Source organism: Chionomys nivalis, chromosome 24, assembly GCF_950005125.1.
Source record: "Chionomys nivalis chromosome 24, mChiNiv1.1, whole genome shotgun sequence".
In the NCBI taxonomy this organism is placed as follows: Eukaryota; Metazoa; Chordata; class Mammalia; order Rodentia; family Cricetidae; genus Chionomys; species Chionomys nivalis.
The window spans coordinates 35,025,321-35,051,724 of NC_080109.1; the positions used below are offsets into that span (position 1 = coordinate 35,025,321).

Genomic DNA, 26,404 nt, shown 5'->3' on the forward strand with positions numbered 1-26,404 from the left:
TATTCAAGTGCAACCTACTAAGTGAAAAGACTCTAATGATGACATGATACAAACGGTGAAGTCACAGACAGGCTAGCTCTCTGTTTTTTCAAGATGGGGTTTCTCTGTGTAGCTCTGGTTGTCCTGGAACTCACTTTGTAGACCAGGCTGGCCTCAAGCTCACAAAGATCCTCCTGTCTCTGCCTGAGTGCTGAGATTAAAGGCGTGAGCCACCACTGCCCAGCCAAAGCCATAGACATTTAAAGCCAAAAAATTAAACCAAAACTGTTGTCTGGGATTGGGGCAGGTGGAAGAAGGATGAATAGACATAATTCAGGGTTCTCAGGGCAGCAAAGCGTTCTACATGGTACAGTTATGGTGGACACATAATATAACTGTCAATACCCAAAGGATCTACAACAATAATGCTTACCTAAACTGTAATAAATGTAGCATACAGACTAAAAAACTTAAAACCATCATAAGTCTAACAACACATGACATACACAGGACAGCAAAAAACAAATGTTCAAGCAAATGCTAGAGGAAGACCATGTCTCTATGGAGGGCAGATCACAGCAGGTATGCCTCTATCATGCCGTTTAAAGTCAGCACACTGCCTGGAGCATGATGATTTGAGTTTTGCATTTTGGAACTGTTTGCATGTCTGGGGGATGTTTTTCCAAACTGAAGACACTAAAGGCTGCCTATCATTGCCAAGGTGACTTCCGCAGCAGGAATTTAATTTCTCATGTATCTTGGGGCTGGAACATTCAGATCAAGTATGAGCATGACTAACTTCTGGTCAGGTCTCTAGTCTGGCTTGTAGAGAGCTACTGACTGTGTTCTTCCAATTGCTGCTTTGACGTCCCCATGGCTTTATTTAACTTGGTACCTTTCTATAGCTCTATGTTTAAAAACAGTTAAGAGGGGAAAAGGGCTTCACTATGAATTCTGTGAGGGTTCAATTCAGCCAATAGGGAATTCTTAGGAGCAATTACCATTAGAAAGAAAAAAAGGCAAGAAAGCACCATAATTAGGCACTGATTCCTTTTTCCTCACTCTGTGGCTTTCTCTGTGAAGTACTACAAAAACATTCTTTCACTTTACCCTGCTTTTGTGTGTCTATAATATGACTATAAACATTAAGGACATGTATCTTAAGTATTCGCTGCCAAAGAAGAAAACCTATGGTTGATTTTCCTGGGTGATTAGCTTATGGACAGTTGACACACAAAGCTGTATTTAGACAAATCATTACAGACAGATTAGATTTCAGTAAATGTACAGATTTCTCCACACCTACAGTTACATTGCAGCTCATTACCAGAATAATAAAAACAGTTCAAGATAGTACAGATATCAGTGCATGGATCACAGTGAAGCTTTTAGTTAATTTTATTCGTAAACAAGAAACCTTTATTCTGTTTTCTTAAAAAAAAAAAAAGAAAACAAAAGAAAAAGAAAAAAGAAAGGCACCGATTTTTAATTTTCTTAGGATTGGATCAGACTGGGCCTTGTGCTTCGCACAGAAGTGCCCTATCACCACATCCCTGTGTGCAGTTCCTGTGGCTCCTTTCAAGTGATATTATGTGAAGGGGTGACTTTTGCTACAACTGAAAGAATACCTTGTGCAAATGCTAAAAGGATGACAACTTTTGCATTCTGAAGAGAAGATACCTCATTCATGAGGACTTCCCATGACAGCAAAGCACCATGTGCATTGCATCTACTGGTCTAGTTAACACATAGAAATTATTATAAACATAAATAATGTTGGAAATATCCAAGGTTCTCCAAGCATTTTAGAAGGATATCCAATCTGTGTTAAAGAACATCAGAAAAAATATAAACAAATAACAACAAAGAAACATAAAAGTTCTGTATAGAGAAACAATCCGCTTTCCTTTCTTAGCTCAAGGCAAAATTACATTACAGAGTAAGCAGACTAAAAGTCCAAACACTCACTGTAAGAGTTTTAGAACACTCTGATGGGATGAAAGCTCAGCCCTGGAGGAGACCAAACATGAGAACCTGCTCTACATACAACGGACAAGTGACACAACTCTGTTCCGCCCCTGAACACAGGGTTCAATCCCAGTCTAAAGAAGAGTGTTGTAACTGAATGCTTCTTTTCTTCTTCTTCTTTTTTTTTTCCTGGTTTTTCGAGACAGGGTTTCTCTGTAGCTTTGGTGCCTGTCCCGGAACTAGCTCTTGTAGACCAGGCTGGCCTCAAACTCCCAGAGATCCACCTGCCTCTGCCTCCCGAGTGCTGGGATTAAAGGTGTGCGCCACCACCGCCCGGCTCTGAATGCTTATTTTCTAAACAACTATTTTTGTAGAATCAGAAATTCTCAGTTATACGAAGTTACTAGTTTTAGTAATTTTCTTAACTTAGGAAGACTTACATAAAAAGAGAACAAAATTAAGCTCCAAGTCAGGAAAATGAAATTCCTGAAAATATACTGAAAGAGAGATATTTAATAGTTTAAAAAGAAACATTAACTTTGGCTTTAAAGATATAAAATATCACATATTTTTAACAAAGAAAGACTAAACTAAGAATCAAAAGTACTGATAAGACAGTTGAAATAAACACTACATTCAACTATGAAATATAAGCTCAGTGACTTAAAACTGAAAACAATACGTGTAAAATGATTATGAATATTTAAAAATCCTAAGATAAAATAGAAAAAGCTTAGGCTAAGTTGCAAATGTTTAATATTATAAAGATCAAATATGATTTGCTGATGATAAAAGCATTATTCCTGGAACACTTGCCCTATGCTGACAAAGAAGAGCAGCTCTCCAAGAACTGTGCTACTGAATCCGACAAGAACTCTGTGGGCAGGGTTGTTATCTGGTTCTACAATGTCCTCATTCCATAATCTGTACTTACACAGCATGCAATTTCACGCAGTAAAAAAAAATTGCTCTTAACACAAGAATCAGTTTTCAAATAAAATGAGGGCATGTTTTTCATATAAAAAGATTAGAAATATAACTAACTGGAAATTAGCTTCCCATCACCTCAGAAAACCAAATAAAAAGAACTGATCATACAACGACTTGAGTGACAGAGCTAACATACTTTATTAGACTTCATAAAAAAGAAACCATAGGGTCTCATAAGTTGGAAAAAATTCCTAAATTTTATAATTCCTCTGAAGATGGAGAAGCAAGTGTACTTCAAGAATTTTGAAGACCTAGCCTGAAGAAATAGAAAATTTGGCACAAAATAAACAAGGGTGAGTATTAAAAGCTAAGTCGTTATCACCACAAGTTTAATCCTCCACAGATACAGGTTTACCTTGAATTCAAGCCTTGAGGTAGGTCCTAATTTGTTGATGGGATAGGCTTTCCTACAGTGGGGTTTATATGTCTGGATATAAAATACTGTTTTAAGCTTGCTGCTTATTCGCCATCCATGTCCTTTCTGACTAATGCTTCCTGAAAGATGACAGCAGTGTTAAACACCTGCGAAGCAGCCCAGAGTACAGGTACAGCAGCACAAAGTGTTCTGGCAGGTGACTTGTTGTGGTGTAAACACACATCTAGGACAGACCGAGGAAAGTTCAAGTGGTGTGTTCTTTTCAGATTAAGTAAAAACTGAGGTATGGAAATACAAAAAAGTGACTGTGAACTGGCCGTATGTTACAATATATTAAGTTTCAAAAACAAAGTTATAATGAACAATATCATAGCCTTCATTTACTTACTAAGAGACCGCAAGGAAGAAGTTGGCTGATATGTACTTCTATTTATATTATTTATTACAGTATCTTCTAAACCATAGCTATGAACCTGATCAGGTACTGAAGGATACTGAAGAGAAGAACCAAAGAATTCAGGACACAAAATGAACAAAACCACATTGTGCATTCAAAAAAGGAACTGAGACCTAGGCAAGTGAGAGAGCCACTTCTCTTTATTGTAGAAGTGTTTAAGTGTCCTAATGAGACTTTCATTGAAATATGAGTGTAGAGCACGGTCTGTTAAGGCTCTTACTCCTCTGCCACAATGGGGATCTATAAATCACACAAGAAGTATTTAGAGCACTGGTTTTCAAAAGCATCTTAAGCATGGCCATGTCAAACATCATTCAAACCTCTAGTGGATTCCTATACAAGAATGGTAATCCATAATAATAATGGAATCATATTTTTAACACTGAAGATCAAATAGACCACATCCTACTCCCCTTATTAAAATATGAGAAGACAGTCTAAGAAGAGAGAAATGCTTTAGTTAAAAAAAAAAACTCATACTATAGCTAACAGCTAAGATGGGTCTTAATTTTTACCATGTTTGAACACTTAACATGTAGATCACAAAGTATAAAGGAAAGGGTGAGAAGAGAGTGAGCTGGCTGAAAGTCATTCTGACATATCTACCTCTTGACGAGGGAAGCTCTGTTAACCAATCACCTTTAAGAAGTGGAGCCTAGTTAAGGCGTGGCTACCTGGAGCCCAGGAAGAAAAACTGGGACCAGGTGCACCCTCTCTCTCTCAGGGCGATTCCCGCTGAACACAGCGGGACTCGGACTTCCCATTCTTGTGGCATGAGTTTCCCCTTATAACAATTGAAAATATAATGTTTATCTTTAAGCTGGCCTGATTATTTCCCGAATCGAGCTAGCTTCTACAACCTCTGGTATGCAAATATACTGAAAAGCTGCCTTCCTGCTCGGAAGGATGCTTCTGTAATTCATTTACATCAAGTCTGCAAATAAAGTCTTTGCCATAGAAGTTATACTCAAAGTTTATGTTCTATACACATGTTCTATAATTAGCCGGTAATTCATGGCAGTATTGTGAATACATGGCAGGTTTGAGGTGCTAATACAGTTATGATTTCTTTACCTCTAAGGTCATAGAAGGCAAACCTTATAGCCAGAGTGTAGTTTATCTACCTGAAATATAAAATATAAATTGGTCTGCTCAATGAACATTTACCATTCTATACAAGGTAGTGTGCTCAGTAATACGATTGGTAAAAGTAAACAAGACAAAAGGTACAGAGATTTCTCCACTCATTTCTTACACAAAGGTGTCAGATAAGAGGAGAAAAGAACTGAAATACTCTAAATGTACTAAGTGATAGATAAGCTTTGTTTTTCAAGGAAACTCAACAACAATAACAAAAATCAAACAACACCCACAAAACAAAGCAAAACAAACAAACAAAAACCCATATTTACATAAAGATGCTTGGCCAGCTAGCTACTTACGCCACTAATCTAACAGTAACATACATCTGGTAACAACCTCACATTTTCCCAAGGACCTCCATCAGGCAGACTATAAGTTCCCTTCTAAGCCTGACCTACTTTTTCTGCCTCATCTTCTATTCCTTGAATATAACTCTTCCATTTATGTTCAACCTAGACTGTTGGCCACTAAGAGCAAATGTGCTTGTGAGTTCCCCTTCTTTACTCCTGTGGCACTCGCTGTGCACATCATGGGATCTGGCAACATAAACATGCCAGTACAGAATTTAATTTTTACATTCCTTTTTCTCTAAACTGTAAATATTACTCATAATGTTTGGGAAATTAAATAAATGAATTAAAACCTTTAGATTCTCAACTTCAAATAGGTTGTACATTTTGGGGGGTTAAGATTTAAAAAGGTAAAGACAATTATTATGAAGAGAAATATAAATTCATTTAGTACATAGTAAATCCATTTCATATACGTTTAGTTTGTTAAATTGCTATCATAACAATAGGCAAAACTTCATCAAATGTTTGGAGAGGTCAAAGGTGAACCAAACAGCTACAGAGAGTCTACTGTTGAAGTCAAGGAATCAAGAGGTCATGAGTCTTTCAAAGGGAAGGCAAGATCTAATTTTGGTTGTTTTTGCTTAGCTCTAGCTCTTTTTAAAAGATTTGTTTATTTTATGTGCATTGATGTTCTGCCTGTGTGTCTGTCTATATGAGGGTGTCAGATCCCCTTGAACTGAAGTTACAGACAGTTCTTAGCTGCTATGTGGGTACTGAGACTTGAACCTGGGTCCTCTGGAAGAAGAGTTAGTGAGTGCTCTTAACAGCTGAGCCATCTCTTTGGACTGCTTACATGGAGTCAGAATACTTAGATAGCATGTGAGAAAAGATAAAACTAGAGTGCCATTTTAGTGAGTATTGAAGCCAACCAGTAGTTTTGGTTGGAAAATGATATAAGAATCATCCATACCAAGAGGTACAGACCTAGCCTCTGTCCAGAGAGTCCAGGGGAGCCTCTGTCCAGAGAGTCCAGGTACAGCTCATATAAGGCTGTGAACAATGAGCTAAAATGAGAACAATGAGAGTAAAAACGTCAAACAGAAACAGGAGTACAGCAGCTTAGAGAAAAGGCTACTCTAGAGTAGGTGCTCCCGATGCTCTGAAGACATCATGCTGTTAGCAGACTGAGCAAGGAAAGAACATTGAATTCTGGTGTTAGGCTTTAGGGTATAAGCTCCAGGAAGAGCAGAGATGATTAAGGGAGATCTCAGATGTGAATGGAAGGCTGATTGGTTATGGCAGTGATCTTCACAGGGCTCCTCCCTAGGGCTGGGAGAAGATTCAAAGAGGGCTGAGGGATGCTGCAGTGATGTGTTTTGCAAGCTGTGGAGATGGGCCCTGAAATCAGCCGTTTTTTACTAACACAAATGGAGAACCTGAGACACAAAAAGGCTTTCCTGTCCTGATGCTCAATTCTTCTTTCAATCTAAGATGTGCTGCTAGGCAAACTGTTCAGATGAACAGTATATACATGCCAGATTCTCAGACGTGGGTTCTGATTTAGTGTGCTAAGTAATGCTACTACAGGAGACTTTGGACAGGGTAAGAAAAGACATTCCTACTTGACAGTTAACTATTTCTATTTTCATTCAATGGTAATGATGCTAACAGGAACAATAGTGAGACAAAAAGTAACTCAAGGCACTTCTTTTGGCAGCTACCACAGCTCCTCCAAAGTTAACAGAACCTTGAATTAATGACGCCCACTGAGGCTCCATTCATGTCAAGTAGGTATGGAAACTTCAAGAACCCTTATGGGACCACAGGGGGTCATAAACTACAAAACAGGTTTTTAGATAAGACATATCATTTAAATATTGAAACAAACACAAAAGGCTTAATTTAAGTTTTTTAAGAAGTGAAAGCTTTGAAAACTAATAAAGTGAATGATACAATAATTATTCTGTTTTTAGAAAAGTTTAGCTATTGTGTCAACACAAATATATTGCCACTTCATAACAACATCACATGACATTTTAGTGGGAGACAGAGGCAGAATTTTTATGCCCTGAAGCTAGCCTGGGCTACACAATAAGTTCTCGGTCATGTCAAAAAAAGCTAGATAGCAAGATCATGTCTCAAAATACAAAACCTGATAGCAAATAAGCAAATGAATAAATAATCAAAACTAAAGGTGGAAGCATGGTTTGTGGCTTCTGTCAAGTGCTCATCTTTTTTTTTTTTTTTTTTTTTTTTTGACCATCAATCAAGCTGAAAAACCTTGTGAAGTCATTCTAACTTGGGGAACCATTTTACAAATGCCCCTTACTGAGAAAACCACTGAAAAGAAGGTGACATTCAAATGCAAATAAGAATTCAACCCAAATGCCACAGACCCCCATGGCTATTGGCCTGAACTAGTACTTTCTCCAAAACACAGGAAATCATCACTTAAAACCAGCTCTAGTTTACATGTCAGAGATAAAAGGTTTCCAAAACTAGCAGGAATAACTTCATAAAAGGATGACTGTTGAAAAACAACTTTAAACAAAATCAAAGCAAAAGAAAACAGCTTCCAAGATTAATTTCCATCTGCTTAAGGCAACACTGTCCCATTTGCCATGGGGCAGCCAGAAGACAAATAACACCCTTCCAGAGGAACTCAGCAGCTAAAGACCCAGTCCCAGACAGCCGACCACACCCCATTTCCTTCTGCTAGCAGTTTTCAACCTTCCTTTAACATGTGGTGACCCCAACCATAAAATTACTTTCATTCATTTTTATAACTGTAATTTTGCTACTGCTATGAACTGTAATGTAAATATCCGTGTTTTCCAATGTTCTTAGGGGACCCTTGTGAAAGGGTCTATTAACCCCCAAAGGTTAAGAACTGATGATACTGCTAGGGCTTATAATAGACGTCCTTTAAAAATAATTTTTTTGTTGTTGTTGTTGGTTCTTTTGTTTGTTTTTTGCTTTTCAGTTTTTCAAGATAGGGTTTCTCTGTGTAGCATTCCTAGTTGTCCTGGAACTAGCTCTTGTAGACCAGGCTTGCTTGGAACTAACAGAGATCCACCTGCCTCTGCCTCCCGTGCATTGGGATTAAAGGCATGTGCTACCACTGCCTAGCATAGACATCATTTGGTAAGTCCCCTCCAGGAGAGAACACGGAGTGTCTCGGGAATTACAGGGTCTGCTTCATGACAAGGCTTTCATGGAACAACACTGATTGGGCAAATGAAGACACTCATTTGAAAGCAACCTTACCCAATCCCAGTCATTAAAAGAGAATCATCTATACTTCAACCACAGCTATACTGTTTTAATTAGACATGAAAAGAAGAAAACGTTAACAAGAGCTAAATATTTTCAAAAATGGAACGTAAGTGTCAGGAATTTACTCATCTCTACCCTTCATGTGGCCGACAATTGTCAAATACAATCAATCTTATCTAAGTTCAAATTTCATTGGGCAGCTCCTGTTGACAAGTGGAAGCCTATTTTTCCCAACTGTAAGTTAAACCTTTTCTTTTCCCTCCCACTTTAGCAAGCATCTGTAAACACATTCTGTACTGAAGGACATGGCCTTACCCTAGGGAGAAAGTCAATCACAACAGAGTTCACAAGTACTGTTTGCAGTATTAGATGACTGAGGTTATCATCTTAAATTTATTTTACTATAAAAAAAAAATCAAACCTAATTTTGGCCTTCAAACACTGTAGCACTGTTGTCATTCTGATAAAAAGACAGACAAAAAAAAAGAGAGAGAGAAAGAGAAAGATGAGATCTTACATTTTGGTCTAAATTTAAGGTTTGACTGTTAAATTTCCTGTTATCAGTCTTAAAACTTAAAAATATGTCTGTGAAATTAACTATTTAACCAACCAACCAACCAAACAACCAACCAACCAGACAGATGTACCTTCCCATCCCACCAAATACCCCATTGTGGAAGAAGACAGTCTCTTCTATTGTTGTTTTGTACTAAAGTGTGAATATCATGGATTAGTTCAATATGAAAGGCACATTAACACCCTGTTAACTACTCTTCCACTTTGCTCAAATGAGGGATTTATACTTTCTTCTTCTTGTTTTTTCTTGTAACTTGACATGTTACATACTCAATGCCAGAAAATGCTGGAGTATTCCGCCATATTAACTACAAGCTCACGCTGACCTTATGACCAAAGAGATGATCATAAAGACCGTTGTTTCAAATGGGACTAGGTCAGTGCACTCCAACTGCCTCCTAAACTACTTGCCACAGCTCCTGAGACAAAGTGGAGAGTAGATGCAATAGCTGTTATGGGTGCATGAGACACTAAGGACAGCTCTATGGAAACCTGCCTGATTATATGTGCTTATCACTTCTGATTTTATGAAGTTGGATGACAACAGCAGATAAAAGAGGGTATGGGGCCCCTACCTACTAGCAACAAACAAAAGAATATACATTTTTTAAAATTTAAAATATTAAATTACCAGTAAAATCCACTTGAGTGGTATTTTGAAGCTATTTCTCTGCTGGAGTATACGGTATATATACTTTTCAATATATGTGTGTGTCACACACACACATACACACACACACACATACACGAGTTTGAGGGTGTGGTTCAGTGGTAAAGTCCTTGCCTGGCATGCATGGGAGCTGGGTTCAAGTCCCAGTACTAGGGGGCGTGTTGAATGAAGAAAAGTTACACAATTACTTCATGGAATTTTATTTTGTAACAAAAATAGACTAAGAGGAAGATTTTCTAAGAAAAGGAAAAATGCTTATCTTCCATATATAAAAGTGATCTTAGAGGTTTTAGAGGTCCTTCAGTTACTGATAAGGGTTCTTTAAGAGCTGGGTGGTGGTGGCGGCGGTGCGAGCCTTTAATCCCAGAGACAGAGGCAGGTGGATGGATCTCTGAGTTCAAGGCCAACCTGGTCTACCAGAGCTAGTTCCAGGACAGGCTCCAAAGCTAAAGAGAAACCCTGTCTTAAAAAACCAAAAAAAAAAAAAAAAAAAAAAAAAGTTCTTTAAGATTAAGAGCAGATGGTCCCTTTCACTATTTTTTGAAATAATCTCTGTGACCAAAATTAGATCTGAATAGTTAAAACTGTCCACAATTATAAAAACTAGTAATATTACCTCTCTGCAAAGCCCTTTATGTTTATGATATCCTAATATCCACAAAATTTAGCTGAAAAATCTATACTACTCTCCTAATTTGTAATTTAACAAAAGGAACCAAAATTCAGTAAAGTGTATGTTAGCTGACTAGCTAGAAAACAGAGTCAGGAAGCCTGATGGGGTCAGCTACTTCTAGTACAATGTTCCTCCCACTGTGCTATGTGGTAAACTGAAAAAATTTAGTTTGAAAAATACTCAGAGCCAGATAACAATGAGATTCAACAGAGGTCAATTGTAATGTGACTCAGTGGTTTCTTGTTTTAAAATTTGATGGTTCACAGTAAATTCAAAACAGGTGTTATTAACAAGTAGCCTCTCTTTATGGAGCTACTTCCCTTCCACACCCAGTTTTTTCTTTTTGGGGTATGTGGGATGTGGGTGTGTGCTTGGGGATTGAATCCAGGAACCCTTTGCATGCTAAGCATGTATTCTACCTCTGAGCTACACATGCATTTTAGGGAATGATCTTACCTCTGCTCCTGAATAAGTTTCAGTCTGGAGAACTAGTTCATCCAGGTCAACCTCGTTACTGATTGGCATCGAGTGGAACTGCAGGTTCAGTATTTCCCTTCTTGTTGCTGCATCTGGCAAGGGCACGTAAATGATCCTGTCAATTCTTCCAGGCCGCATCAAAGCCTATACAGATGAAACAGCAAGGCTCAGAACTGACATTCCATATCAAAGGCAGGCAGAGAAAAGAGTACCTAGTTTTTCAGAAATACCCACATAACTATTATCCTCAATTAAACAAATAAGACAAGTACTAGATACTCTATAATTTCAAGATATAAACAGTGTCTAGTTGATTTCTGGGGATAGGAAAACAGTAGTTCTGGGAAACTTTCTATACAACTGCCAAGATAAGTAAAAAATGATAACAATTAAGGAAATGTATGTATGACTTGTACTTTTATATGAAAAAAATCCAACATCTTTTAAAACTTCCTTCAATAACTCTTAAAAATACATATTAGGCTATTTGCTGTTTCAGAGAGTCCTAAAAATAGCACAGCTATGATAAAAGAAGAGGCCCAGAGATTAATTTAATCAGTTGAACATTTTTTAGCGTTTTATTGGTGGCTAATGCCTCCAATATATTATGCCAGACTAATGAACTTAGGAAGCTTACTGAGCATGTGTTACTGGCCAGAAAGTTTTGGTACTAGAAAAAAATAACAAATGTGTAAAGTATACATGTGAAAAGTTAATGTAGTAACAATTACACACACAAATACCTATGAATATGAATCCATAAAAATGTTTTAAATGAGTGGATTTTATGGTATATGGCTTATCTCAATAAAGAAACTGAATGTACTATTTTTTTTTTTAAGGGAATTGGGTTGATAGGACAATCAGAAAAGCCTTGCTGAGAAGGCAATTATACAGATACCCAAAGTAGCCAGACAAAGAGATGTGGGAAGACCATTGAAGGTAAGGAGCAGATCAAGTACAAAGGGAAACAAGTGGCACATGGTGGGAAAGAAAGAAACCCAACAGACCCAAAGCATAGTGAATAAAGAAAGCAAGAAGTGAAGTCAGAGAGACACACACAAACACACTAAAAAAATATTCTACTGCTTAAGCTTGGAAGTAAAAAAATGAAAAAAAATGTCATAATCAGAGATCTAGAGGAAAAAGAAAGAAAATTTGGCACAAAAAATATCTGTAGAACTAAGGGCCTCAAAGTTCCCCCAAATAAGCAGGCAAAACACATTCACAGTCAAGAAGCTCTAAGAGGATAAAAAAAGTTGTTTCAGTCAAACTGCTAACATCAAACTCAAGAGTATCTTGAACACAGGCGTATAAAGTGACACTGGACTCACTACTCATCAGAACACTGTCAAGAATGGAGCTGTTTGAGGGGAATTCTGAGTACTTGTGAGAAAATTCGAGAAAACAAGTATTGTGACCTCAGTTTCTTCAAAACACTGAATAGTTCTTCCAATGGGTTTTCATGCCCCTCCCATGTGTGGTGGGTAGGAGTGAGTTTATTTCAGCTGCTATTCATACGCCTCTATGGAAAACATGCTTTTGCCACATGCAGTTCGTCCTTGTGTGTATACTTTACTCAGATGATTTTTTGTAACCGGCAGAGTATAAACTGTCTGATGTTCTGAATAAAGTTGGCTATTGGCTGAGACTTTAGACCCCCTCACTTTCAGGCCCTGGTTCACACCACCAATTAGAGCAGCAAACAACTACTGACTTTCCAGCCCAACACATCGGCAGTAACAGTTTTAAAGTGCTAAAACAGCGACAAAACAATCTACCACAAAATCGTATTCCTAACAAAAACAGCTTTCAATAATGGACAAACAAGAGTCTTCTGAGATAAAAAAAAAAAAAAAACAAAAAACAACAATGTAGGTCAAAGAAGATCTGTGTCACAGAAATAGCCAAGAACCTTTCAGATTGAAGGCAAATGGTACAAAACCTTCAGCAAGAAAAGAAAAGCACCAGGAAATAAATACTTCAAAAAGGGGGAAGGTCTCCTTCCCCTTTCAAAACTGTTAAATTAAACTTACTGCTGGTATAATCAGAAACAATAGTTTTAAAGCTGGTCATCTGACGAATGCCAGTCAGTCCTCCAACAATAGGAGCCAAGGTAGCATGCAAAAGCTCAAGACCCATCTAGACTACCGAAGAAGTTCAAAACTAGCCAGGATAACTTAGGAAGCCCCATGTTAAGAGGAATGAAAGCGAGCTTCAATGCCCATAACAAAACAACAACAACCCAAATCCAAAAAATAAAACATTAAAACTATACAACCATTTCGGAACACAGAAAGAGACATACTCATTAAATTGTTTTATAAGGTTAGGCTATCAACCTCAAACTTGGAAAAGAATGAAAATTACAGTAAAATGGTATTCATAAATATAGACCCCAAGATCTTCAAAATACCGGCAAACAGAATCTGATTTACAAAATGGATAAATAATCAAAACTAAGAGTTATCTCTGAAAAGGCTGGGTGGTTAGCATTTAAAATTTAATCAGAGTGCTTCACTGCAGCATTGATTATCGTAGATTAAAGTAGAAATGCTACAGTCATTTTGATATGTGCAGAAAAAGCACTTGACAATCAATTCAAGACCTGCTCATGATGCTAAACTCTCCAGAAACGAAGAGCAAAAGGGATCTTCTTCAGTATAATAAAAGGTATTTTCTTACTGAACACTTGTAGCCAGCAACATACTTAACACTAAAATAATGAATGCTATCTACCATCTCTTATACTGGAGATTCTAAAAAAAGCAGTAAGAAAGAAAGAAAAGAATATATAGACCATGTAAAGTGATAAAGAACATTTAAAAAATCTTTAGAGGATGTGTTTGTATGAAAATTCTTTTAAAAAGTATAAAACTATACAAACACCACACAGTACAAGTTTAGTATTTTTTTAAAAAAATTAATTGGTGCTACATAATAAACAGCAAAAGATCTCTTATTTGAAATACATTATAAAACTCAAACACATCCTAGAAATAAAAATAAGCAAAGACTTCTTTACTGAAAAACACAGAACACTTTTGGGAGAAATTTAAAAAGATCTAAATAACTGTATGATGCTTATTAAGATTAGAACATTCAATGTTACTAAGATAATTATTCCAAAATTTATAGATTACATGCAATTCCCATAAGATATTTTAAATAAGAAACTGACACCGGGTGTGTTGACACACATCTTTATCGTTGTATTTTCTTCCTCTCTTTGAAAAGACTATTTTCTTTGACTAAGCAGTTTCAGAATTTACATAAGAATCACATAAGAGATGACAATTTCTAAGCGACCATATGACTTGGCTCTAAGTGCAAGTGACAGCTATTACAACTGTTTCAATTCCACAGTAATCACTTCTTAATTTTCAATCACAATGTTAATACTCAAGAGTCTGCGCATGTGTGTGGGTCATTTTAGTGGCAATAAAACAGTCTAGTTAGTGCTAACAGGAGTAAGGCACTTTAATGTATATGCGAAACATTGGGCAGAAAAAAAAACTTTAAAGTTTATGCTTCTAAATTTTTAACTATGTGTATGTATGTATGCCTCTGTGTAGATATGTACACATGAGTGCAGTTGCCCAAGGATTTCAGAAGAGGGAGTCAGATCCTCTGGAACTAGAGCTACAAGGGGAAACTTAAAACAGAGAGAGAAAGAAAGCAAAGGTAAGTCTTTCCCTGTTGCCCAAATAACGACTCAGACTGGACACTGTTTAGTTGTTGGGGATACAGCTGTAAGAAGAAAAAAACACCATAAATTCCTTGATAGTTTAAATTTTCCTTTCTAATGCTTAAAAACAAAACAAACAGGGGGCTGGAGAGATGGCTCAGTGGTTAAGAGCACTGCCTGCTCTTCCAAAGGTCCTGAGTTCAATTCCCAGCAACCACATGGTGGCTCACAACCATCTGTAATGAGGTCTGGTGCCCTCTTCTGGCCTGCAGACATACACACAGACAGAATATTGTATACATAATAAATAAATATTAAAAACAAACAAACAAACAACAAAAAACCCACAGCAATGACTAGAGTATGAACAATGGCTAGTGCTGGATTGTCCAGCATGCACCTGTGCTCAGTTCTGTGAAGGTTGCTCCAGGGCTGTGCAGGCTGAGTGCATGTCAAAACATCTGGGCCTACGGCCAGAGAGGCCTTTTCTGGTCTGATCTTGTCAGTGAAAGCCAGACTTTAAAAAGAGCAGGAAAGAGCCTTCCTTCCTGTAGAACTATGAATGAGTTAACACCCTTCCTAGATTTTTTTTTAAAAAGTACTGTTCTGGGATATGAGGATAGATATATTGAGTGATGAGTACTCTGTGAAATCAGCATAGTACTTGTTGAAGAAGTTGGCCAGGTCTTTTCTAATACTGAACTCTCCCAGCTATGAAGTCACACTGGATGCTGTAGCGCCTTCATCTAAACAGCATTAAAAAAACCAATCAGAGGGGGCTGGAGAGATGGCTCAGTGGTTAAGAGCATTGCCTGCTCTTCCAAAGGTCCTGAGTTCAATTCCCGGCAACCACATGGTGGCTCACAACCATCTGTAATGAGGTCTGGTGCCCTCTTCTGGCCTGCAGACATACACACAGACAGAATATTGTATACATAATAAATAAATAAATATTTAAAAAAAAAACCAATCAGAGAGCAAACTGCTGCTGCTTCTTTCTTTTTCCACTTGGCATGTATATGTGGTATGTGTGTTTTACAGGTATATAGTCACTGAAGAAAGGTCTCCCACTCAAACCCAGAGCATGCTGATATGGCTAGTTTTGCCAGCCATGTTTCTCTGGGAATTTCATGTCTCTATAGTCACTGAATGGAATGACAGTGGGGGTTAACACAACAACCCAGCACTTACATGGGTTTCTGGGGATAAGAACAAGGCAAAAAGGCTTTAATTGCTGAGCCATCTTCCCAGCCCCTAACTGCATTTTCTGAGAACTCATTCAAATTTTTGGGCAAGTTTGTACACCTCTAACAGCCTTGGTGTCTTTATGGATGAGAATAAAGGGTTACTAATCAGAGGGGCAGTGTGCATCTGACAGACATCCTCAAATATTTAATATGCAAATTCTCACTTTTGTAAACACTTTGAGGGCGTCACTGAATTCTGCTTCTGTACCCAGATAAGGAATGACAGTATTAATACATGAACTTTGTACATATTCATGTGTGTGCATATATTCGGATTGTATGTATGTATTTGCAGTACAGAAATGGAATCCAGGACTTTGTACATGTTAAGCAAGGGTTCTCTATTAGAGCCAGAAAGCCTTTAAAATGGGCGTCCAAGACTCCAGTTGTAAGAGTCTACATGGCATTCTACATAGCTTACAATACATGACCATTAAAGAAAACATGCTCTTTTTTTTTTTTTTTTTTTTTTTTTTTGGTTTTTTGAGACAGGGTTTCTCTGTGGTTTTGGAGCCTGTCCTGGAACTAGCTCTTGTAGACCAGGCTGTTCTTGAACTCACAGAGATCCGCCTGCCTCTGCCTCCCTAGTGCTGGGATTAAAGGCGTGCGCCACCACCGCCCGGCAAAACATGTTCTTTATAAAAAAATAGCTGTTCCCTTTCTGATTTGTACAAAAATTCAAAACAATGCAAATATTTTCGTAAAGCCTAGTAGCAACGACACGGCTTCCATTTCTGTTTCACAAGCTCTAAAATTTAACACTTGCAAGCTTGGATTTTATCAAACATTCCAACTTAATTTACTCAGTATAGAAATACCCATGTAGTTCAAAGTATTAAAATAGATACTCTGAAACCAAAAATGGTGCTATTACACCTGTAATCTCAGTACTCAGGAGGCTGAGACAGAAAGACTGCTGTAAGTTTATGCTAGTGAGGGCTACATGTAGAGACCCTGTCTAGAAAAAAAAAAAAAAAAAAGAAGCCGCCAAACCAAAAAAGCAGAAAAATCAGGACCCACTGGCTCGGGTTCACTGAACATGAGAAAGGGCATTGTAGTACAGGGTGTGCACTCTTCGAGTACAGAAGGGCAGACAGCCCTCATCTCTCAATCAGAACAGCCCACTCAGCCACCCACCATTCATGGAGAAAACTTCCAGAAGAGGGAAGAGGTAAAGCTTGGTAACAGCTATGGTCTGTTTCAGAGAAATCTTGGCGTTCTGTCACTCCACTTTTCCTCTAAATCTAGCAAAGCAATATGTGTGGTTAATGCCACTCCCAAGCCTCTATTGACACCATGGCTTCTACTGTGTCCTTCATTATATTTGTGTGTTTAATTATGGTCTTTCTTTCCCAACAGACTGCAGGCTGAAAGGAATGGCAGAAACCACACTCACTCATCTGTTCAACCATGGCACACATGAGCCACTTAATAAATGCTTTCTCAATTAAGCAAGCCAATAAAGCCGCTTGGAACACTAACTGCCTTGCTGGACACTTTTCTGCCTGCAGTCTTGTTTTGTTCCTTGTCTCCCCCCACCCCTTTTTTTTATATGCATGACTACATAAAGTGATTGATTTCACTGAAACATTAATTTCCTGTTTTCTAATGAAATCCCAATCTGCAGCTCCTAATCTTTTCTTCTACTGAAGCTCCCGCCGCAAATTGACCACAGGGTTTTCTGCCTCCCTGTCCTCACACACACTTCTCTACTCAGAATGAGATGTCCCTCTCCCCCGTTATCATGCAAGCACAATCTCTTGCATAAAAGCTCAATTTTATTATGTGTTTTCCTTTATAAAAAAATTCCTGAATCTTTGTGAGTATATAACTGGACTTTAAACTTATAATCTGGCAGGCTACATTAAAAGTGAGGGTAAAAGATCCACCTAACTGAATTAACATTCTAGTTGAATCATTTAACAACTATATTTTCAGAAAACTCATTCCAACCTCTTTCTAATTCTTCACTTACAGCCTTCAACTCAGCGGTCCTACTCGGATCTGCAGTCTAAATTTAGAGCATTAGAGTGTGCATGTTTGTACTTTCCTTGGAGATTTCCATTTGAAAATAATGGAAAGTATCATCTAAGGGAGAAAGATGCTTCTTAATTCTCAGAACTCGAGGCACTGCTAACTAGCATTTTATTTGTCTTTTCTAAAAGTCCATAATTAGTTCAGAAAGCTCAGCAGGAAAAAGTGTTTATTATAAAGCTTGAGGGCCTGGGGGTCCCCAGGTGCTACATGGTGAAAGGAGAGAATTGACTCCTCTAAGTCGTCCTCTGTCCTCCACATGTATGCCCACATTTACACCCACACCCAGAGTCTTAATCACTTTTCTATTCCTATGATCACGATCAAAGCAACTTATATAAGAGAATACTTGAGGCTTATGATTTCAGAAGGTTGGAGTTCGTGACCATCATGGCAACAGGCATGGTACTGGATCAGTCTGAATATGAGATGTAAGAACTCACATCTTGAGACACAACGAAAAGGCGGCTGAGGGAGACACTGGGGATGGCTGGAGTCCTTTGAAACCTCAAAGTCCACTCCCAATGATACACCTCCTCCAATAAGGCCACCCCTCCTAACCCTCCACAAACATTTCCACCCACTGGGGACCATGTATTCAAACATATGAGCCTATGGAGGTCATTTTCATTCAAACCCTACCACCCACACTACCCCACATAAATAAATGTAATAAAAACTTAACAAATATAAAATCATTATTGATATATTAGGTAATTAACATTAAAACCAAGTTAATATAACTGGCTCAGAAAATGCAAAAATAAGAACTTCTAAGTTAAGATTTATTTATTTAAGATACTCTGGAAACAAACAAACAACAAAAAGGTCGAAGAGATTTAAAATATTTACAAACATTTTCTAATGACAAGGAGTTAGGCCATAAATCACAAAGTGAAGATTACCATGTTGAGAAGGCCAGGTGCTACAGAGGGAATTCTGTGAGCAAATGAACTTATACAGCAGCATGTAGTCCATTCAGGGAGATATTCTACACCAACAATGGGCAGAGCAGGGGCAGAACACTCCCAAGACACTGCTTTCTTCAGCTTCAGAGGACCAAGACAGTAATGGATGGTGATTTCTATCTATGATGATGAACATATCTGAGAAACACTGGAGGATACACAGGATTATGGAGATACATTGTAGGCAGGTGGAAAAAAAATCATAGGCATCAACGGCATTATACATTAGGCAATCTCACAGTTCACAGACAATTGTGGAGGATTTTTAACCAGGTGAGAGGTTTGGTTTTGGGTTCTAGATGTAGTACGGAAGAAATACAGGAATAAAGCACAACAGCATTTCAGGGAACAGGACCTAATTTATTACCAGACACTCCCTTCTGATCATACCTCTTCACTGTGAAAAGGAGATAAAGACACAGAAGCCTTCCTTCCTTTAAATGGACTGGTAATTCTGCAAAGAAAATAGTGCTTGCGAATCCGAACCCTCATTAGCCACTTCACCTTCAAATGCCAGTGAAACTTCCTTAGTACTGAAATTCATAACACAGCACTTCAGGCAATAGCTCTACGCAGCCCGAAGTTCCCAAAGCAGATCCGCTGAGTGTCTACAATGTGCCAGGCATAGCACCAGGAGCTAGGGTTACAATGTTTTTGGAAAAACAATTTTTAAAAACAGATTTCTAGGTGTCAACATCTGAGCATATGTTTGTATTAAAACAAATCAATCAATCCACAGCTTTCTGTCTATTGCTGGGCTTGCTCAGGTCTGTAAAAACCCCATAGTACTGTGCAAGAAAAGACTTGATGCATGTGAGAGCAGGTGTTCAGAAGGAATGCACCTCAGAGCACTGCAGCCTTAAGGGTGAAAACTGAACAAGAACAACTCAGTCTCCGATCTTCCTTTATTAACCTGACATGTTCTCACCTACATCTAAAGGACAGGTCCTTTTATAAAGTCAAGATACCATACATCTAGAATTATTTTAATTTTTCCATTATATAATGGGAATCTGATTTTTGAAAAGCTATAGGAGGAGGAAAACGATGCAACTAATCTTTCAAGCATCCCTATAAACTTCACGTTGTGAAACGGGTTTCCAGAGGGTAGGAAGGAGCAGGAAAATCCATCCACAAGCTGTGGAATGAGTGGACGGTAGTGGTGAGCAGTTCTCGGCTTAGCTCTCCACCACCCCTCCATATCCTTACAACTCTCAGAAGACAGGACTATTCTCCAGGAGTATCTGCTGGAGCAGTACTGTTCATACTCCATGTCCTGTCCTCCAGACAGACTCCAGTCACTCCTCCAAACCACCGATGTAAACAAGAAGAAAAGGCCTTTCATTTTCTGTATCTCTCCTACACATTAGTCACATTTCTAGTGCACATGTTACAGAAATGTATTTGCTCATCTTCTAAGGCCCACTGGAGAACAGTTATTCAAAGGACATGCTTGTTTCAACTTTTAAGAGATGGATGAGGCTGCATGCATCTGCAATACTAACATTCCTATGGGTCCCTATTTCTGTGTTCATATGCACACACAGCTGAAGATCACTGATGAGTGATGTTCTTTACCACAGCCATCCACTTTGTTTTCTAAAGAAGGGCCTCTTGATGGCCCCGAGTGCAAAAATTCAGCTTTAATGGTTGGCCACCGTTCCAAACAATCCTCCAGGCTTCTCAGTATTGAGACTGCAAGCAAATACCACCATGTTCAGTGTTTTTTGTTGGTTCTTGGTATCAAACTCATGCCTCACAGGTTTCTGGGCCATCTCTCTCCAGCCCCTAAATTTTGATCTAACTAAATTTTATTATGTTACTTTTTCTAATAATTTAAGTTTTTAATGTTCACGTCAAACTTTTGTTATATTAGCAAAAGTAACCTGAGTTCTTTTTCTTAGTTTTATTATAATTATTTAGAAAATACATAGCTATGTCCTCATATTAATATACTGTGTATAACAAAGAGGTACATATTAAAATCTGAGTGCTGCCAAAACTAATTACAAACCCAAATCTGCTTTTTTTTACCTTACTGTGTTCACATCCAAGACTCAGTTTCCAAGTGGAGCACAGACCTGAGCAAATGGCTCCACCTCTGTGTTTATAAAGAGCCATGCCGTCATCTACACACTCTATCATACTATATGCTATGGGTATGAGGGAAGAGGGTGTGAGGGTTATGATGATGGATAGCAAAAATAGTATTTGGCTATGAAAATCTCCAGACTCCTGATGCTATGCTAAGCATTTCACAGTCCAGAGTTAATAGTCCCAAGGATGGGGCACTATTACTACTCCCACTATACACAATGCCTAACTTGCCTAATGGTATTTTGTAGACCGCCTCGACGGGTTACTCTGTCTAGGGTTTGTAACCCGCCTGGCTGGTCAGTTATTCCAGGATCACAGAGAGGCACCACCTGAAAGACATAGGCTGATAAGGGGAAGGAGGCTAGGCAGATTTGTCAAAGCCTCCCTTTATTAGAGTCATGGTTACAGCTTATATAGCCCCTGGATGAGGAGCTTGGGGGGCTGGGGCACGGGGTCTTGCCACGTGGTCCATGCCCGTCACGTAGTCCAAGAGGTTACAATGGGTCAGGTCACGATTCCTTGGTCAGGAAGTCACAAGGTGACACACCTAGTTGTCTAGATAGTTTGAAATGTGAGGCAGGTTCCGTTAACAGATAGCTCTCTATTAACAGTTAATTTGGGTGTGAGATAGGCTTGGTCAATAAGACTATTCTCAATACAATTGAGAAGTAGAGCTCTCTGCAAAACTCCTCATGGCGGTGCTTCCTATAATAATTTGGGGGGGACACGGCTCCTGACAGTATTTTATGTGGTGAAGCCAGGACTGCAATGTGTCTGTCTTGCTCTAGAGTCCATATTTAACGATTGCACCACAATACAAATGAGTGAAGGCTCAAAGCCAAAGGAACACAGATTCTCACACAAGCAGAAGTGAGATCTTTAACTCAAGGGAAAGTACTTTTCCTTCACTTGATATAAAGGTCATTATAGAACCACAGGGCATTACTTACTCTAAGAAGCTTTCTACACCAACTGAGACAAGCAAGAGTCAGAAGGCAAAACTTGACTTAAGGGATGGAATAGATCAAGCATGATGAGCAATAATTATGATAAAGCCACCAAGCTTCCACTGCATATTCCAACTATGTTAAAATGGTGTTTATGCAGTTTTCTCAACAACATGCAGAAATAGTTTATAAGGAAAAAAAAAAGGGAAGCCTAAAGAGATGAACTGTCAAATCAAAAAGGACATGAGCAAGAGACTGAATACACTTTGATTCTGTGTCCTCAGCCCTGGATTACTAAACTGTACCTTCCCCATTCCAAGGTGCTATCACCTTAGACTGAGCATAAGTTAAAATATAATTTCTTTATAAAAGTGGGAGAAAAACTGTCTGTAGACTAGTTAGTATTGAGAAGTGCTATACTTGGAATTGCACACTTCACCCTTTTTAGAGATGGGGCTAATATAAGAACACTTTTAGAAAAGGCAGCAATCCGAAGTGTGGAATACAGTCTCAGAAGTGCCTGGCAATGGACTACCTGCTGCAAACCATTGGCTGCTTCTGTCATGTACCTGGGCTAGCTTAAAAAGAGTCTATGTTTAAAATCTTTTGCTTTTGTTTCTTTTTGCGGGGGGGGGAGGGTGTGTGTGTGTGGAGGTTCGAGACAGGATTTCTCTGTGTACCCCTGGCTGACCTCAAACTCAAAGACATCCTCCTGTCTCTGCCTCCTGAGTGTTGGAATTAAAGACATGCACCACCATCACTAAGCTCTTTTGAAGTATTTTAACATATCCACAATAGTACGTATACATGCAGAAATAATGACAATAGATTTTTGCAATATAAAAACAGAAACACACCCTGTGTGTGGAAATGGAGAAATCATCTTATTGCATAAAAACGTACTCAGAAGTAAAATGAATCTTTCCTTTTTAGCAACAGGGAGCTATCTACCCTTTAGCAGAGATGTTTCCTGTTTTTAAAGCAGTAGGGAAGAAATGGTTTCCAAACTAAATACTCAACTTGGCATGCTGGTGCTGTGCGGGCAGATGATTTTTTACTAACTATTTTTCTTTTAGCCTAAATTTCAGTAAGAAAGAAGAAATAAGTTTCTTATTCTTAAAAAAAAAAGTAGGAAGGGCAGAAGAGAGAGCTGAGAGAGAAGGAGAGATAAGTATTATCTGAAGGGACAGATGCTAGAGACCAGTGACATTCTGACAGAAGTAGTGGCAAGTAAACATCTCCTGAGGTTGGAGATAGTAATCCCCCCCACCATGTGTGTGTGTGTGTGTGTGACCTCTAGCCAAATACTTCAAATCTTAAAAAGGTTTGGAAGCTTTGAAACTGTACATGTTACAAACATAACACGTTCTCCTAATAAGGCATTTAAAAACATCTTCTACATGGGTCATTAGATTAACACTGCTCAGAGCACTAAAATTAATAGGACTATGGATATAAACATTCCCACAAGACAGTAAGACTTCACTTATTTGAAATGCGTGAATGGACTTGTTTATCATTATTCAGTCTTTCTTCTTGATGTCATTTCAGTGATTATTTACTTTTGGTTCACTTAAATAAATTTTTATTTTTATTGATTTTTTTATTATCTTGCTTTGTGCATTTGTTTTTTATCTTTCATTAAAATTTTTAAATATATAAGGTTTTTATATATATATAAGGTTTTCAATAAAGTTTTTACTTAAAACTACAGCTTTAAATATTTATCCACTTTTACAAAAGGTCAACAATTTCTATCAAAAGCAATCTTTTGTTTACCCTTCAACTACCACATGGATACAATGCTCAGCTCCCTTGGCTGTGGCAGTTCTCAGCTTTCCAGGTTGTTCTCTATTGCTGTCTACTGTTACTAGAAGTCTTGGTCTAACACTTCACATTGTCTCAGCTACTGCTCGACCAACTCTTACACTAACAGTTGAAGACGTGAATAAGTGATAGCTTTCTCTAGACTCTTCACTCATGCAATGCAATTTCTTCTTGGAAATTGCAGCCTGTGTGTCAAACTGCGTATCTGACAGGCACAACGTTACTATAAACACACAGCTCACAATTTCCCTCCAACTGTGCCATTTCTAGCTTTCAGAAAGCTGTCATTTCCATCAACTCACTCAGGAACTGTGCATTAAATTTGAGTATCTCTACCCACTTTACTTTATGTTCTCACATCTATCTGGTGTCTATTCTTGTGTCATATCCTCTAAAGCTGAGTTATAGTTCTGCTCATTAGGACTGCTCCAAATGCTTAAATAATATTTGAAATCAGACTTCAAGTGATCTATATCACTCTTGTAATCTCTGACTTTTCAAAAGTTGGAGGCTCTGAATAGAGTTTTATTCTGTACCACATTCTGCTCTTGGCCAATAGTTTATTTATACTTCAAATTTTGCTTTAAATTCACTGGCAAAGTCTTCCATCTGTTTAGAGGGCTCCAAGTTTTGAAAGGACAGAGGTTAGACACAGTGATATCAACACCTGAAAATTTGTATTCAAATATTATTTAATCATTTAAGTAATCTCAATTATGCAAATAAGGACACAAGGAAAATAGTAAAACATTTCACTTGTGGGAGACAAGGCATGTTTTACTTTAAGAGAATCACAGAGTGAATGGTAACTACCAAGGGCTAGGAAAGAAGGAACATGGAGAATTAGTAATCAACAACACAGAGTTTCATTTAAACAAAATACATACGGTCCCTTAAGCCACCAACACTTTAGAAATTTAAAAAGTCAGACCTCATATCAAGTGATTTTTATTACAATAAGATTTCTCTTTTTCAATATCTGCGCACAGTTTATTCTAATGTTCCCATACAACTTCCTTCATATAGATCCAGAGTAGTATTTATTGAAAAACCTCCTTTTTATCATCTCTGGAGATTTTGTGGCTGTTAATTTATTCAATAAATCTGAGACACTGGAAGAGTTTCAGCTTCAGTGAGAGGTTCTATCTCAAAAATAAGATGGAAAAACTTGAAAAAAAGTAAAAATTGTTTTTGTTTTTTTAAAAAAAGGCAACTGGAAAAAAAGGATGGAAAGCAACAGAAGAAGACACCTGACATTAATCTCTAGCCTACACAAGAATATGCATGGGTGAATGCACTCTGTCCACATGTGCACACACATGAACATGTACATACACATACAAGAAGAAAAAGTAATCAAAAACAAATTTAACATGATTTAATATGGTACCAGATTAATAAAATCACCTGTGTCAAGGAGAGATAACAGTGTAAGGATCACCTCTTAGAGAAACTGCAAGTTTATTTTTCAAGGCAAAATGGGTAACTTTCCATAACAAACACCTCTAGATACTTTTAAGTTCATAGACAGACCAGTGTGTAGTTCAATAAAGTGAAACTCTTGTTTTCTTGTATTAGTTGCCAGCTTTTATCACACCTAAACAGAAGTCAGATCATACAGAAAATCTATGTAGTACTTTCTGTAAGACTCACTGCTGTACCTCACAGCAAAAATGTTACAGGAGTTTAAAGTCTTCAGGGGCAGATGTGGAGATGGCAATCTTAGCCGAGGACCCAATTCATCACCCTTTTCCCACCCTCTGATTTTCCTATTCCTTGCTTTTGAAAAAGAGGCACTTTAAACCAACTTTTTCAGGTACTTGCATACACACTGTAGGCCATCCTACACAAGACTTCAGATTTACTGTCTTAGGTAGAAGTCTGGTGTCAATTCAGGGTTTACTCTAAGTCCCGGGGAACATCTGCAGCTCCAGCTGTTAATATGCTACTTTCTTCTTTCTCAATGATTTAGAAATAGACTTTTATTGCCTCATATTACATAAGATGAGGTATGGGAGGCCATAATGCTCAAAATTACATGCTGCATGCTAGGATAGTTTTAAACCCCTCAGGGTAGATGACAGTGTACTATTTTAAGAATGTTATGATTTCTAAGAATAGCCAGAGAAAAATCACTTTTGTTTTAATGTAGAGGTTCTGGGGTAGGCAAAAAGAACGTGACTCACATGGACACACCTTCAGCTCAAACACTGTTTCTGTCAGCTCCCCATGTTAAGGCTTTCCTTTGTTATTTCACTGTTTTTTAAAGCATTTATTTGGCTTACACTTCCACATAACCAACTAAATTGAACACTGTAGTGCAAACCTCGACAAGTCCAGCACGCCTCTAATGGAGATAGGAAGTAGACAATCTCAGAAAACTTGTAAGGAAAGTGGGGACTGACACCTAAGGTTGTCACCTGACTTCCAGGTACAGGGTCTCAATATGAACATACACCATACAATAAAACTAAGACCAAAAACAGTCCTCAAGGGCCGGTATCGTTCTACCCTGTGCCAACGATGCTTTGCTCATCTCACCAAAGCTGGTCCACTTTTTGGGTCCATTAATCTTTCCAATCTCGGTCAGAATTTATTGCTGACAAAAAGTCTGGGCCTCTGTGAAAGCATGTGATGGTAGAATGGGAATATGCCTGACATTTACACTCAAGACTTTATCATTACCTTCCTCTTACATGCACAAAAGTTAAAAGTTTC

The 26,404-nt window shown here is 38.1% G+C and overlaps 1 protein-coding gene across 3 annotated transcripts in view; it reads right to left on the reverse strand.

Moving 5' to 3' along the window:
- The window catches only part of Afg2a (AFG2 AAA ATPase homolog A), a 180,966-nt gene that overhangs the window by 60,318 nt on the left and 94,244 nt on the right, over positions 1-26,404 (reverse strand). For 2 of the 3 annotated variants that reach the window (XM_057757278.1, XM_057757277.1), the window contains exons 15-16: positions 10,858-11,022; positions 8,904-8,942 (exon numbers count right to left, since the gene is read on the reverse strand). In XM_057757278.1, coding sequence (XP_057613261.1) covers positions 8,904-8,942; positions 10,858-11,022 — 204 coding nt within the window. The remainder of the gene's footprint in view (positions 1-8,903; positions 8,943-10,857; positions 11,023-26,404) is intronic. The other variant, XM_057757276.1, reaches the window with a different exon arrangement.